The 15914-nt window shown below is 32.1% G+C and overlaps 1 protein-coding gene across 8 annotated transcripts; it reads right to left on the bottom strand.

The window, feature by feature from the left end:
• Positions 1 to 3905: 3905 nt before the first annotated feature.
• LOC141662594 (outer envelope pore protein 37, chloroplastic) lies at positions 3906 to 13344 on the bottom strand. 8 transcript variants are annotated; one of them, XM_074469233.1, is made up of 7 exons: positions 12822 to 13342; positions 9940 to 10029; positions 9135 to 9311; positions 8838 to 8932; positions 7529 to 7649; positions 5363 to 5498; positions 3906 to 4195 (listed from the first exon to the last, which is right to left on the bottom strand). In XM_074469233.1, the coding sequence occupies exons 1-6, from the start codon at positions 13152 to 13154 to the stop codon at positions 5367 to 5369; spliced, it is 948 nt and encodes a 315-aa protein (XP_074325334.1). In that variant the 5' UTR covers positions 13155 to 13342; the 3' UTR covers positions 3906 to 4195; positions 5363 to 5366. The 8 variants fall into 8 exon arrangements, with proteins under 8 accessions (XP_074325334.1, XP_074325337.1, XP_074325335.1 ...); XM_074469236.1 differs by having other exon boundaries at positions 3906 to 4178; XM_074469234.1 differs by having other exon boundaries at positions 5367 to 5498.
• Between the last annotated feature and the right edge of the window lie 2570 nt (positions 13345 to 15914).

The raw sequence follows: 15914 nt of genomic DNA, 5'->3' as shown, positions 1-15914 counted from the left end.
TCAAATCGAACTTTTAATATTTCAAGTAACTAAAAACAAACTTTATTGAAACAATAAACTCTGTTACAGTATGGAACTGTTACCTCTCAGTGATGAACAAATATCACGAGAGCTGCTAGGGTTACAATGAATAATCTTCTCGAATATGATAACACTTATAGTGTAAACCCTATGTATGTGTTTATATACTACACAGTTACAAGATAATTGCTAATTGATATGGAATATAATTCTGCTTCCTAAAATATATCAATCAGATATCTTTTCTTCCAAGTATTCTATTCTTCATAGAATTCCTTCTTCATGCATATCTTTTCTTATGTTTATCTCGATTTTCTTTCCTTTAATCAGCTACTGTCCTTATCTTGAACGTCCTTCAGCACTTAAGTTCTGATATCCATCTTCTGATGATTATCTTCTGATAATATATGTACTGATATCCTTAAGTCCTGACTTCCAGTATAAGTACTGATTCCCAGTTAAGTACTGATTTGTCCTGTTAAGTAAGATCTGAAAACTAAACATAAATCATATTAGACATGATATTATCAAATATATCTAACACCCTATAAGTACCTTTAAGAACCTCTTGTAATGATGCTACAATCCTTGATTCACCATATTCCCTATTGATCCTTGAAACAGTTTTGATCCTTCTAATTTAAGTACCTTGTTATCATTGATTCAAGATCCCTAGAATTGCACCTTGCTTATCCTTGATTCATTTCCTTAACTTTGATTTCTTGAAATTGGATTTAAGAATGAGTTTCGACTTGAAAGAATCCGAATAATTTCATATTTTTGGTAATGATAAAATGAATTTAGAAAACCTACTTTTTCCAACTCAAGGTTTTCCAAACGAATTCCTGATGGATTGGATTGGACGTAAGAGGCTAGTGGGACTAGTCCAGTCATTGTAAGAGGCTAGCGGGGCTAGTCCAGTTTAAGGCTGAAATTATGCCATTTGGTACCTTAAAGACCGGATGGAGGTCGATACGGGCTGATCACCCATATTATAATGAAATGAAAGATAAAGTGGTCCAATCAAGGGTTCCATATTGGTTATTTTAAAAAGGAATTGAAATTTCCTACTCAGTAATTGATTCTTTGAAAATAAAAATGGTTTATACTGCTTTGAAAAGAGTTGATTGTGATATTGTGGAGCTTATAACTCGTGAACCCTGATTTTTATTATGTTGATCATATAATTGATTCCATATAATGAAAAGATTGTCGCTTTCCTTTTTGAAAGATCTGTTTTGATCCTTTAATGATTTGTGATGAATGTTGGCTTTCACCCTGCTTTGAGCCTTGTTCCTTGAAAGCCCCAAATTTTCCTTCATAACCCTTTCTTAACCCGAAAGATTGAAACCTGCCACCTAGAACTGATAAAGTAGAATGCCCTGAGATTGGTAAAGTATATTGTGGATTTTATATCGTAGAACTGCTTTAATAGTTACTTGCTAAATTTTATACTCATATGTTTTGTTTTAATCTAACCATGGCAGTTAAGTAAGAAGATGGCCAGGCTTAGGCGCACTGCTCGTAAGAGCGTACCTGGTGGTCCCTATCGTGTTGAGGGCTTCCGGTTGCCAGAGCAGGTAGTAAAGTTTTTGAGCGAGCAAGCGATTAGCCAGAGAGTTGTTAAGATAGATTGGGTTATCTGTCGGTTCCAAGTCGGGATCGATTATGTTTATTTAATATTATTTTGGGGTTGTAAGTTATATTTTACAATTGGTAGTTGCAATCTCGTCTCATACTTTATCCAGTTCGATCCTGTTAGTAGCTAATCGGGGTTTATGCTTATTTAATTAGTAGATTAATGGTGTGTGGGTCCTCATTTCCTAACCCCGAGATTAAGGGCGTCACACTCTCTATGTGAAATAACTCTGAAGTATTCTCACCGCTAGAGAAGGTATCACGAGCCGCCTCCCAGATTTCTTGGGTTATGGAATACAGGAGAAAGTTTTCACCAATTTCAGTAGACATGGAGTTGATCAACCATGACATGACCATTTTGTTTTCAGAACACCACACTTTGAAGGTGGGATCTGATTTGTTGGGAGTTTTCGCAACCCCTGCGAGATAGTCATCACGGCCCTTGCCACTAACGAACATCATAACAGACTTAGACCACTGAAGATAATTATGACTAATTAGTTTGTGGTTGGTCACAGGAAGAATAGTGTTGTCTGCCGTGGGCGAAGTGACAATATGACTGTGGCTGGAAGGAAGGTCAATGGTTGATGATGAGGATATTTCTTTATTAGGTAAAAAGATTAAAAGATGCAAGCTACTGGAAAGGAATTGTAGCTGCTGAATTAGGGTAATACTTCAAGCTCTGATACCATGAAGTTTTGGAGAAAGCTTGGCTTTTCATTTCAGTAAGAATCAGAATATTTACATAAAGAATGGGATCAATTTAGATCCTGAAAATCAGTGATCTGTCTGTCTAAATTACACTAAATCAGGGAACTGATTCACGTAACAACCATTCTTAATTTACAGCTACGCACACATAATATCTATATAATATACAGCTAACTTCCTTAAATTAGAATTCCACAAAGACAGTATGGTTGTAGAATTTCTACATTTATGAAACGCTACTGGCCAGTAATCCAAGATGGAGTAGAGCACTGAGAGCATGGGAAGGAGGAATGTGTGAATCAGTTGCAAGATTTGATTGAAAATATGTCCTTTATCTAATGGTGAATATGGAATGTAAGTGGGAAACAAAACAATACAAGGGTTAGTGATTGCTATGAGTTTTTACTTGATCAGGAAGTAACTTCAAACAGGATATGGAATAAAATTTGGCCACCTGGAGCTGGAAGTTGAGTAGTGAATGGGGGGAAGTGGATGTATTAATGAATAATTTTGCATGTTTTTCATTGAGTGATATTTTGTGTCTATGCAAGAGGAGCAATCTAAAAAGTGCATGAGAAGTCATGGGTCTCAGTTGTGCTAATGTGATGTGGACTATTTGGCTGGCAAGAAATGAACAAATCCTTTCGGGACAGGAAAATATAAGTAGAGGGAATATGTTAGTTCTTATCAAAATCAGATCTTTCAAATGGGCTTGCAGTTGCAGAGGTGGATTTGGTAGATGTTGCATGGGAAGGTGCATGGCAAGAAGTTGTATTGAGCTGAGTTGGCATCAGAAAAATAAGATCCTTCTGAGATAACAAGGTGACACAGTTTGATCATTCGATTATATGTAATATTTCAAAAACGTTTCATTCGACTTTTTAGTCCCTTATATATTGCCATCTTGAGTTCATTTTCATTGCACAAATGGCAGCTGATCATCTGCGGTTTTCTCCAGAGTTGGGAGTAGTTAAGATCAATATACATGGGGTCATTGATGATGATGCTCGTCTAAACGGCAACAGAACCAGGCATTGATTTGGTGGCTAGAGATCATCAAGGTTCTTTCTTCTGAGGTGTGATGGGGCCGCATGGAAGGTTTTCAAAGATGGTATGCAACCCAGGAGCTATCTATTAGAACTCTTCTATCTTTTCAACTAGGAACAGTGCATCTATGTTTCTTGTAGAGTTTGGTTTTAATCATTGTAAGGGTTTGGTTTATATGCCCGGGCCATTTGACAGACTGAGTGAAATATTGGATCTTGACAATGTTTCTTGTAGCTAATCTCTAGTACTTGAGATCCCTACTTGGGTTCATGTCTTAACCAGGGTCCCTTGTCCTATTGGCTATTTCTCTTAGTTCTCAGCTGCTTGCTTTGTAAGTGCCATTTGGCAATTTTATTAATAAATCTTTGGCTTACCGGAAAAAAATATATTAATCGAATGCTTAAAATTAAATCCAACAGTCTATCCTACAGTACATGTCTATATTTGTACAGCACAGGGCCAAAATAGTCCAAAAAAACATGACAGAATTAATCTACCACGATCAATGCAGGCTTTTTGAAATTTAGACAACCAAATTACCAAACTACATTGTATTACTATAGATATAGAATATTGGTAGTAGATACAAAACATTTACAGTACGAAGGATACAACCGGGATACTACAGAACAACATCCATTTTGTTTTCTTGCTCATCATTTGTAACATTAATTCTTGCGACTCTGCTTGCTCCATAGTCTATGTAACACTCTTGTGCTCAATTTCCTCTTCCTTTTAACACTCTTCCAAGGACTCTTCTCCTGTCCTGCAAAATGTTCTGATTTTAGTATATTAGTACAAAGTCAGTGCTCTATAGATTAGAACAGGAAAATTTGATGTTTTGTTTCATTATCCTAGTAAATGTTCTATATCTCCTACCAAAGTTCTCCACTAGTATTGCACAGTTGATTACTTATCAGTTAATGAATAATAGTTAGGAACAATCATGCTTATCTACAGGTTATTTGATTTTTTTCATATTTTTTCAATCAAAAATTAAAAACCATCGGCACCTGACATGTACAAGAATGTACTTTTGATGTGTATGTAAGTTCATACATACAGAATGCATTATATTAATATTTAAAATTTCTATTAAATCTTGATCAATTTCATCTTAGTGAATGTATGTGTGTAGTTCTAGGTTTTATTTATAAAATGGTTTGAATTTGATCTCTACCCTATATAAGATTAGGGCAAATCCAACGGTAATCCAAAAATCCAAATTTGGGGCAGATTACTCCAAATTCCATTACAACAGTGATCCAAATTTGGATCAGTGAACAGTAGTGATCCAAGTGAGGTGTTCCAACATTCTTGGAAAACAATCGAATCGACTGATCCAAATTTGGATCACTTGATTTAATATAAAATAATGATTTTGTTATTTGTAGTTTATGAGATTTTAAATTGATTTTTGATTTTTTTAATTATTTAATTTAATAGAATATAATTAATAATTAGCAAAAATTATTTTTAAAATAAAACTTAAATAATGAGAAAACACAATTTCATTAAAAATAATAAATAGAAATACATTGCACTTAAAAATGCATTAATTGAGCATTTGTGGGAAGAATATACTAAGTCGGAAAATTAGTGTGTATTAATGATATTTTGTATGTTAATTATTGCAATAAATGTGTTTTTCGTGAATTAAGTGCACAATTTTAATATTTTTATGTGTATTAATTTTTTTTTATTTGATTAATTTATGAAATGTTATATAAATTGTTAATAATGATTAAATGATAAATTTAGGATAAAATTGCTTAATATGATATTTATATATTATTATATGTAAAAAGTAATTTGGATCAAATATTTGGATCACGCTGTTGGATTTGGTCAGAAATTTGGATCAGTTGGTGATCCAAATTTGGATTTTTGGATCACAACTGTTGGAGATGGCCTAAGTGACTTGAGAATGAAGTTAACTGCAAACCTACTCAAAAGTCCCATCTCTTTTTTAATCGGAACATTAAGGTTGACGTTTTGATATCATCCCGAGGCACTTGAAGCATTAACTGAAATTTCATCTTCTTTGGGGCTGCTTTTGCTTTACCAGCTTCATCCCCAACCTACAGCAATGATTTTAGACCTCGATTACATTTTACATATATGCATAAGAGTCAGTTGTTAGAAGATTTCTGCCTGACTTGAACCAGAACTAAGATAGAAACACACACGACATACACTTGCACGAACATAACTGCACTTGATCCAAAAATAAAACACACACATAAAGAAGAAGAAACATTTAGAAACTATAATGGAAAATGATGCTTATAAACAGTATCTAACTACATGGTAAATTGATACTGCGTCGTGGAAGGGCTTTTGGGGTTTGGATGATCCACCGAGAGAATATTAAAATCGACAGTGACTAAAGACGGTAGGTGATGCAGGACATGTTTCAGAAAGGCTAGAAAATACATAGACCAAGTGATAGAACACGGGGTTTTAAGTTTTAAAAAGAGATAAACAGGGCAAAATCTTTATAAATGATAATCAAGTAATTATTGCAATGATTCAAAATGATATGAAATTTACTGTTATAACATATTACATACATACATACATACATAAAAATCTGTATACATATATATATAAATTATATATCAAATTAAATTAATAAACCAGTGAAATTTAAGAGGAATCAGATATGTGAAACTTGATGTGATCTGCCTAACTGGTGCTTTGACTTTTTTAAACATGTTTTAAATTGATTAAGATCAAATCTTGGACTTTGTTCATGCCCTAAGATTATACCTCTACCACTTTCGTGAAAGAGTCTTAATTTCTGGATACAATACCAAAATGATGCAGGAAATGTAGTGAACATAGGAACTTATGGAAAAAAAGAATGAAAAGAAATCAAGCAGTCCTAACTCTAACTCCTAACGTGATGTAACCACAGAACCACTCACTGAGATTCTGGAAAGGGGGGTGCTTTTTATTTTGATTGTAACCCATTAGCCATAACAGAGGAAAAAACTTAATTTCAATATTAAAGCATGATTATTATAGAAATTACATCTCCTACATAACAGTAATATTTTAGATACCAGTCTAGTCGATATCTACTTCTTTACACTAACCTACCTTCACAAGGAACACGTCTTTTCTTTATTCTTCTACCCTAACCAAAAATATTCATTATAGTCTATTTAGTTATTAGACTTCACTTCATAATAAGCTACAGTATATCAAAGTATCCAACTATTTTCCCAAAAATTATATCAGTATAATTAATTTAACTTTGAGTAAATTATTTAAGGGTTTGTCTATCCTGTGCTACTAAGGCACAGATTAAGATACCTCATCAGGTAAGTTTTCGGTTAATTAGTTAAACTTCCTGTAGTAAAATATCGCTTTTTCTCAGATTTGAATAATTCGTATATATAAATTATATATTGTGATTACATAATACAGTATTATTTTAATAACATTTATGAAGTGAAAATTAAAGTTCTTAGAAAAATAGACAAGATCATTTGCTTTATTAATTGTTGAACATATAAATTTTAAATATGTTACAAAAGTGTACACTCAAAAAGTAAAACCGTAAACCTACAAATAGTTCTAACTGCAGCTTAACATGTGCCTTTGTGGCACATGATAGACAAACCGATTAATTAAATTCTACCAGTATCTATAAAAGAGAGCCGAAACTTGTTCCTAGTTGATCAATATCAATCTCAAACATCATCTAACCAGATATATTAAATATGAGACTACATTATAAACTACACAACTAATAAAAAAAATCATAATTAGGCTTAAACTTGTTAGTTGTTATGTGCAGCAATCTCCGTCACCAAAAGGAAATGGACAATTTGAATTTACAAGGTGGCGAAACTTTTTTTCAAATCGGATCTATATCTACATAAGATATCACCTAATCGGATAAGATAGGGAATACATTAATCACATTATCTAAATTCTTAGCATTCTATTAAAGTATGGCCTACATTTACTTTAGGAAATAACAAAGTTTTGAGCTTTCCATAATCTGCAAGATTTCCAAAACCATGCCTCATGGGCTTGGACTTGTACTGCATGCTTAAGTTTTCATAACAAAAATTAAAAATAAAAAGAGAAAAATTACCCAAAATGATGCCCAGCCAAGTTGAACCTCGGAATCATAACCAGCTTTGAATTTATAGTCCTTGCCCACTTTGTGCTTGTATACAACACTCCAGACGTTCGAATTGAAGTTGTAGAAATAACTGTAAAGGAATTGTTATAATAGCTTGGTTAAACTATAATGGTAGTCTCATAGCTTAGTATCATCATAAACAAGAAACAATAATCAATTCCAAAAATAAGTTGTAATATTATAGTATAGCAGTTGAGTACTTGAGTGCTTTATTTTAAATATTACACTTTGATGGCATGCGTTTTTATATGTTACAATAATGCCAAAAGTGGAGACTGGAGAGGTACTCTCCCTTCCTTCTAGCTTTCTTGCTTAAACTCTAAGTTACTTTCCCAGCCGCCTATTTATACCATAATGGACTCCCAGTCCATGTTAATAATTTTCTCCTTCCTTAGATGACAGATCTATTTCCTCTTCATTTTTTCTTTTATATCACCCCTTCTTCCTTTAGCCATGAAGGTTTTGCAGAAGCAAGAGGAAGCATGAGATATAGGAAACTGAAATTTGATGCATACCTAAAAGGGATCATCTTATGCTATATTAACTGAGGAAATATTAAAAAGCATGCCTCTAAAAAGCTTTATCCTGTTCAATGGATAACCCTTTTTGAAATCCTACACCCAAATAGTTCCTTAAGAAGCTTTCTTTTGCTCCACTCCTATCGTTCTCAAAAACCTGACTCCAGGTATTTGTTCTACCCAAATTAAATGATTACTATGCTAGCACAAAGTACTTCAAAGGTTATCCAGCAAAAATATTTAAATGGTCTATTTATTTAATCACCATCTCCCACTTTGAACAATTATTCTCTCAGCCTCATCTTTTCATCTTCATACGCTAGTGATGTGTTTGTTCCGTCAACCTTTGACCGCCATTTGAAGTTGTAAAAATCGACCCCTTGTCTCCTTGTTGCAGATTGCCAATATACTAAATGACATGGTTGCATATAGAAGCAAACTCAAAAAAACTACTAGATTTAGGCACCGCATAAAAGAGTTTATTTAAAAGTTGGGTGTTACTTTAAAAAGCAAAATCGGAGTTTAATATTTGCATTATTATAGGAAGGAGCATGCTGGTAAAGATAACTTTTATGCTTATAACTTCAATTGTATTTACTAAGATAATTGTAATAAAAGAGTTCAACAAACTGCTGCGTGTTACCTTGAATGCAATATCAAAATTTTAAAATTTTGCAATATTGTTATAGGAAGGAGCATGTCAATTTTATATTGCGAAAGGAATAGAAAAGATAGCATACCTCAACTTGTCTGAAGGACTATAACGGCGTTTGAATGCGACTGAGAGTGCGTTTGAAGGGAGAGAAACGCTTGGAGTGAAGGACATCAGTTCATCCTGAAAATTTTGATTTTTTAGCTACATATTCAAACAAAAGAAACAGATACCAACTGGAAGACATACAATCCAAAATCTTAAAAAAAGTCCATCATGAAGTTGCAGAAACAACACAATGGCTCTGAGTAAAATATAAAGGTTTAACAACAACAACATTTTTAACTTCAAAAAATTAAAATTGATGAATAATTGCTAGATAGACCTTATATAAGTATCTCATATTCAAGTTCTCATCCCGGTATGATGCAGTGCAAATTCCACTCAGAAGCTGACCCTTAAGAGTTCCATTTATCGATAACATTTTCTTCATATTATCTTCATCTTCTTCCTTCTCTTCCAATGAAACTTCACCTAGGGGGAATTTTAAAGTTGCTCTTGGCTACAGAAGTACAAGAGAAGGATATAAGGGAATCAGAAATAAAGACAATGTTGTTAACAAAATAGTCATGCATAAAAAACAGTGCATGCAAATTCAGCCTTGGATATGCATCACCGGCACCACATAGTAAATGTTTGCATAGGTTGCAGCAAAAAGAATATAGTTAACAACAAATAATAGAAGTGATTATACCCAATGCAAATAATTTTAATATCTACGAGCAAGTCATGATAGGTTTTTAACAGCTGAACATGGTTGTTCAGGCTTTTTGACAAATCATCTTCTAGTCAGAAACTAGGAGTCCAGGCCGAAATCATGTGTCGGGATTCAGGAGCCAATGGATCAGGCAACACAGTGCCATGCTAAGCTGCAATTGGTTTACCAGGAGAAGCAATGGGTTCCAACAGACAATAGTAAGTGGGTGAAAAGAAAGACAGAAAGATAATTTGCTCCATTACCTAATTCACATGATCGAAATATTGCTAGTGCAATTGTGGCTTCTTTTGGGAAATGGGTGTTTAAGTGTGCTCAATTAGTAGAAAATAACAAGGGCTTGAGTGTAATACAACAAATACTGAGAAACAGTAGGCTTGCATATTTATCAAAAAATTGTCAAGAATATTCTCACCAAACCACCAGATGGAAGAGCAGATGACAGTTCAAACTTGTAGGCTGTACTAGCAAGATCTGCAACCATTGCCAATTCTCCTTCTTGTGCCTAGTTTAAAATATGAAGTTCTGGTTAAACAGCTTACAGTACAGATATTGCATGTATAAAGTCAAAGCAATATATCTTTGTAACTGTATGATACGCCTTCCATATGTACTAGGGAAAAGACTTTGGAACAATATAAGATTATAAAGCCACATGCACACTTACCTTGGGCCATAAATGTAGTACGGCCTAACCACTTTTATCATTTTAGCAGTGATACGGCCTTCCACTTTTATCATTTTAGCAGTGATACGGCCTTCCATATGAAGTTTCATTTTATCATCAAAAACCACTTTTTGGTGCCTTATAGCAATGGCTATAGCTTATCTAGATTTAGAACTTTACTTGCTCTAAAAATTCAAAAAAATAAAATAAAGGGAACCTGTCTTACACATAAATAGGTGCACGAAGCCTATAAATTGACCAACTTTTGTACAACGCCCTTGTTCTTTTCACTGCTACTAGTACTATGAGGTGTTTCCTTTTCTACTAATATTTCCAATGATATATAACTTATCTAAAACATACTTTGGCATATAGTTCATTATGTTGTAACTTTAACATACCCTTACTATGTGGCTGAAAAATTAGGGTCCTACTTTGAATCGAGCCAGCTTAAACCCAATTCTAACATATGATCTTGACTTAAACTAGATTTCTAGCTAGAGTTTGAATAGGCATTGGATCAATAAGAAACATTTATAGTTAATCCGAATTTTTATAAGTTTAGCTCAAACTCGACTCGATCTCAAAATACATTTTTTGTTATTATTACGATTTCCTGATTAATTCATTATAGAATCGACGCTTTATATTATTAGTGAAGGAAAAAAATAGTTCAATCTACTCTAGGAAAATATAACTTTGCTCTAAAAATAACATTTCATTCTTTAAGTAATATAATGGATTTGGCTTGCTAATATTGGTTGGACTCTCTATTAGGTTCAAATATTAACTATAAATTTTAAATATATCAAATTCGAATCAAGTTTGAATGCTCGTTAACGAGCTCAAACTTGACTAAATTTAAACACGCGTGCTCAAACACAAACTTTTAACTTATAAAATTTTAAGCTCAATTCAATAATAAAAGCTCTAATTTGATACTCCATAAAACGACTTAAATTACAACACTAATGAAGATAGTAACTGCACCTCCAGCATAATATCCATATCTACATCGGGATCTGTAGAGCTTCAAATTGTTCGTGAACTATTCAATTCCGCCTCATAAAATATTCAAATTCGATTCAGTACAAATTACTCTGCTCTTAAGGTTCACGAACATAATTGAGTCTTTATTATTTTTTTAAAAAATATAATTATACTATACTATAATAATCGGAATGGGGTATAATTTGTAGTTTGGTTAACCCTTATTTTGGTTATCCCTTTCCATCACGGCCGTCGGATCTTCTTCATCAAATAATTAGAGCCGTTAGATCCAAATACTAAAACTAAACCCGTCAGCAACAAACATTTATATTATTATTTATAAAAATACTTATAAGTTATCAAGTTCGAATCTCGTTAATAACAAATATTTATATTATTATTTCTAAAAATACATACAAGTTTTCATATTCGAATCTTATCAACAACAAACATTTACATTATAAAATTATTATTTATAAATAAGATCTCATCAATCATATCCTATTTATACTATTTGAATTTTAACTTGAAAGTATACAAAAAGAAATTATAATTATATAATCATTATTTAGGATTTAATTATTTAAATAAAATTTTAATAAAATTATATAAAATTGAAATGAAAATATATAAATATTAATTAAGACCCGTGAATCGTATTATTAATATCTTTTAATATAAATGATCAATATTTATATATTAAAATTTTAATCGCGTCGAACTCGAGCCGAACCACTCATATTCGAGCTATCATCAGAATATGGTGAAATCGAGCTTAAACACTTGGAACCTTTTACGAGCCGAGCTTTGAACTTAAATTAGAGACTCGGTCGAGTTTGAGCTCAAGCCCCGACTATTTAATTGAACTCGAACTCGATCCTGGAAGTGTTCAACTTAGCTTGCTGGCTGGATTACACCCTGGTTCATACTAATATTTTCCTCTCCCTCATACTTTATTTTACTTGCATTTACTTGTACTTGCAAAGCAACAAAATAAGAGCTAAAGAAGCTTTAAAGTAGAGCAATGAATGTCATGCTATTTGTAACGACCGGGGCCATGCACATCTACTAGAATCTAAATTCTTTGAAAAATACTATTAAACTTGTTATCCCCTGCCTCATGCACACTATATTAATCTCGATCTGGAAAGTGTATAGGGCTTACTAGAAGGTAATAAATCATTCAGTCGCCGGACTCAAGACTTAAAGAGAGCTTTAAATAGCGGTGGGGGAAGATCTAGAACATATGATACTAGAAATGGGTAGATTCGAACCCAGCACCTATACTCACTGGCTAAAGTTTTCATCGTATTATGGTTTATTCAAATCCAGCCTACCCGGCCCTAACTCAGGGGCTATCACCATGAGGCAGTCTAATGCTCACTATTATCCAGCCTCCACAAAAAGTGATGGAGCATAATAGTAGTTCAACTTGCTTTAGTGCTGCATAAATCATGTCTACACGTTTCTATATAAACTTGTAAAAGATTATGCATGTCTTAAAAAATATTACAATGGTTATTTAATCTATATCAGTAGTATATTATCAACCGAAACATCAAGTCCCCTTTGGTCTTCTGAACAATGTGACTAATTGTTTCAAACAAAACTCAGAATGAAATGTTAAAAAATGTTGGGACCTTGATATCGCGAGTGGCAGTGAGATGCAACGAAGGAGAGAGCTGAAACTTGGCCTTCACAAGCGCATTACGTTCTTCAACGTCGAAATCCAGAGAAAGATGCTTAGAAGTGAAGGTGAGATGCGGGTCATTGACTTGTCCTTGAGTGTCATTACGAAAACTGAGCTTGAATTTGACCAAATTGTCCATTAATTTGGTGGATATTTTGTGGAAACACAAGGAGCTTTCACTGTCGAACTCTGACGTCACTCTCAGGGGTGCTGATCGCCACCACATCAAACTAGTCTCAGCTGGGTTTTTGTTTTGGGGTGTTGTTACTGTTGCTGATTCCATCCTCTCCTCTCTCTCTCTGAATCTCTCTCCTCTCTCTCTCTCTCAATCTCTCCTCTCTCTCTGTTCTGCACCTGTTGAGAAGATTAGGATTAGGCTTTAGGATTTGTTGGGGGAAACGTATGTACGTCGCCGGTCGGGTCGGATCACAAGAGGCAAGAGGGTCTATCAAACTGTATTAACAAATATCCTCGATTACAAAATGTTTTTTAAGAATTAACTAGCTCTTTAGCACGGGTATATTCTATATTACATGAACTAATGTTATTTTGATCGTAAATATCGATGATATATTCATGTTACTTCTTGATAGATCGATCAACTAAATATACTCCCTCCGTCTCCCTCAATTTTTTATATTGGGGAACGGAGGTTCGACACGCACTTTAATGCTCTTATTAAATGTAGTTGCATAAAGTTTATTCAAAATTTTTTTCTTCTAAATAAAAATATAATGTTCAAATTTTTATGCAAAACAAGAAAATTTTAAAAATAAATTATGGAATTATACTTTATAGTTGTCTTAAAATGTGTGTCAAACATATTAAAAACTGTAAAGAAATGAGGGGGGCCGAGGTAGTATTATTTTATGGAATTGAGATCGATGTTTTTTTATCAAAATATATTGAATATGCGGCAATGAAATCGAAATATACGATCAAAATATAATACGAATGAAAGCACAAATTTCACACTAAAATAATTACAACTCATAAGAGACAACTCATAACAATGAAATATTACGGAGCTAATTAAAAAGTTATTATAGTTGTTTACATAGTACAATTAGTGATACAAAATACAATGAATGTGAGGTAATTCTTTCCATAGTAGAAAATATAATGATTGAATATGAAAGTCGACATATTGAATATAATATTGTACAGTTGACAATATGAATACATTTTTCAATATACATCATTTTTATGATAAATATATTAATAATTAGGTCAGCGATCCATGGTTATGGAAATTGAAAATTGGATTAAATCGGTTGAACTACCGATTTGCGATTTATCGAAAATTGGGAATTTATTTAAATGTTTGAATCGAAATAAAACCAGACATATTTTTTATATTCTTTTTAAAATATATAAGTAAAATAATTGTGCGTGAGATGTGTAAAATTGTCATGTTATCATTTGTACATCCATACCAAGTTATAGCATTATTTTGTGTGCATTATTCATTAAAATAATAAGAGTTTTAATCATCTTTACAAATCTCTTTTCTTCTTCTCATATCTTTCCAGTTTCCATTTGGCGGCCATCTGATTTCTTCATTTAAAATCGTCTCTCTTCACCAACTTAATGCTGAGTATATTTCTTTTACTTTTCTTTTCTTCAGAGCCTCAAATCGTATGTTTGGTTCGTCAAATTTTGAACGAAAAATTGCCGATTTTGCAAAAAAATCGCCGATTTTGACCCAAAATGGCAAAAATGTTGCATGCTTCGATTTTTCTCTATAATATCGTTTGGTTGCCTTCTAGCAATTTATTAGCAAAATTGTTGATTTCTATAACACTACAGGAATCTTTTAACTCATTTACTTATACCTCTGGAAAAAAAATTAAACAACTTGATATAAGAAAAATGATTCACCTTACAATTGTAAAACATTGATGTAACCGCAATGAACTTGATATTTCAATATTTCATCATATATATTCAAAATCTTCAAACAAATGTTAGTTTATATTTGTTTTGGTCATACAATAAGAATCTCAACTTTATTATAAACCCCCCCATTACCCACTCTTTTATTAGTATACAAACAAAATATCACTTATATTTCTTGGGTTTAATGCTTGATACACTAATATTGTCATTTTCAGATAAGCTAAAATATTAATTTTATTCGCTGAAAATAAATATATTTTTTATAGAGACTTCAAAAAAATAAGAATTTAGTATATATATAGGAAATTATTAATAAATTTTAGATATCTAATTATAGGTTGTTAATTTTCAATGATAAATGATAACATATATTAATTATTAATATTAATGAGTTAGGTGTAATTAACATATGTTATTAAATATGACAAATATTTGTATTTATTAATAAGGAGTAATAATGACTTAGGTGTAATTAATACATGATATTAAATTTGACAATTATTTCTATTTATTAATGAGGGCTAAATTAGTAATTTTGAATAAATTGTCTCATCCAAACCCCCTATTTGCTCTATTATATATATAATAGATAGTAAATTATAATAACCAATACACCGTTTTCTAAAATTTATTTATTTTACTTTAAAAAAAATGTACATATATTTTATTGATTCTGATGTTGTTACAAACTTATTTTTATTTATAATAGTTTGTTGTAATATTATCGCAACAATTAAGCAGATTTTGAGAAATATAAGGATATTGAATTAAATTATTTTTTACGATATATATATATAGGTATCTATGGTAGAATTTTTTATTATATCATATAGCTTTACAGCCCGTGCGATGCACGGATCTTCATTAATATTTTTATATTGTTTAAAATTATAATAAATTTCTTTTTGAATCATTACTTTATTAGTATATGTATAAATAATAATATAAATATTTGTTATCATAGGGATTCAAACCTAAATCTTGGGTAGTGTATAAGTAATAATTAGCATAATAACATGTGCGAGACACGGGTCATTTTCCAGATTTTTTTGTACACCATACAATTATATTAGTAAAATCCTTGATCGTTTTCTTATTGATAAATATTGTATAACGTCTAAAATATATCAAATACAAGTTGAGT

The sequence above is a fragment of the Apium graveolens genome, chromosome 1 (assembly GCF_009905375.1).
Source record: "Apium graveolens cultivar Ventura chromosome 1, ASM990537v1, whole genome shotgun sequence".
Classification (NCBI taxonomy): domain Eukaryota; kingdom Viridiplantae; phylum Streptophyta; class Magnoliopsida; order Apiales; family Apiaceae; genus Apium; species Apium graveolens.
Note: the sequence above shows the minus strand (reverse complement) of the source record. Positions and strands in the feature narration are given on the sequence as shown.

Bases quoted from the DNA above. Each gene is read 5' to 3' on its own strand.
- LOC141662594 (XM_074469233.1), bottom strand. From the start codon at position 13,154: ATGGAATCAGCAACAGTAACAACACCCCAAAACAAAAACCCAGCTGAG. The intron at 10,030-12,821 runs GTCCCAACATTT...ATTTTAAACTAG, and splicing joins CTGCCACTCGCGATATCAAG to GCACAAGAAGGAGAATTGGC. The intron at 9,312-9,939 runs GTGAGAATATTC...GTACTTCTGTAG, and splicing joins CTCTTCCATCTGGTGGTTTG to CCAAGAGCAACTTTAAAATT.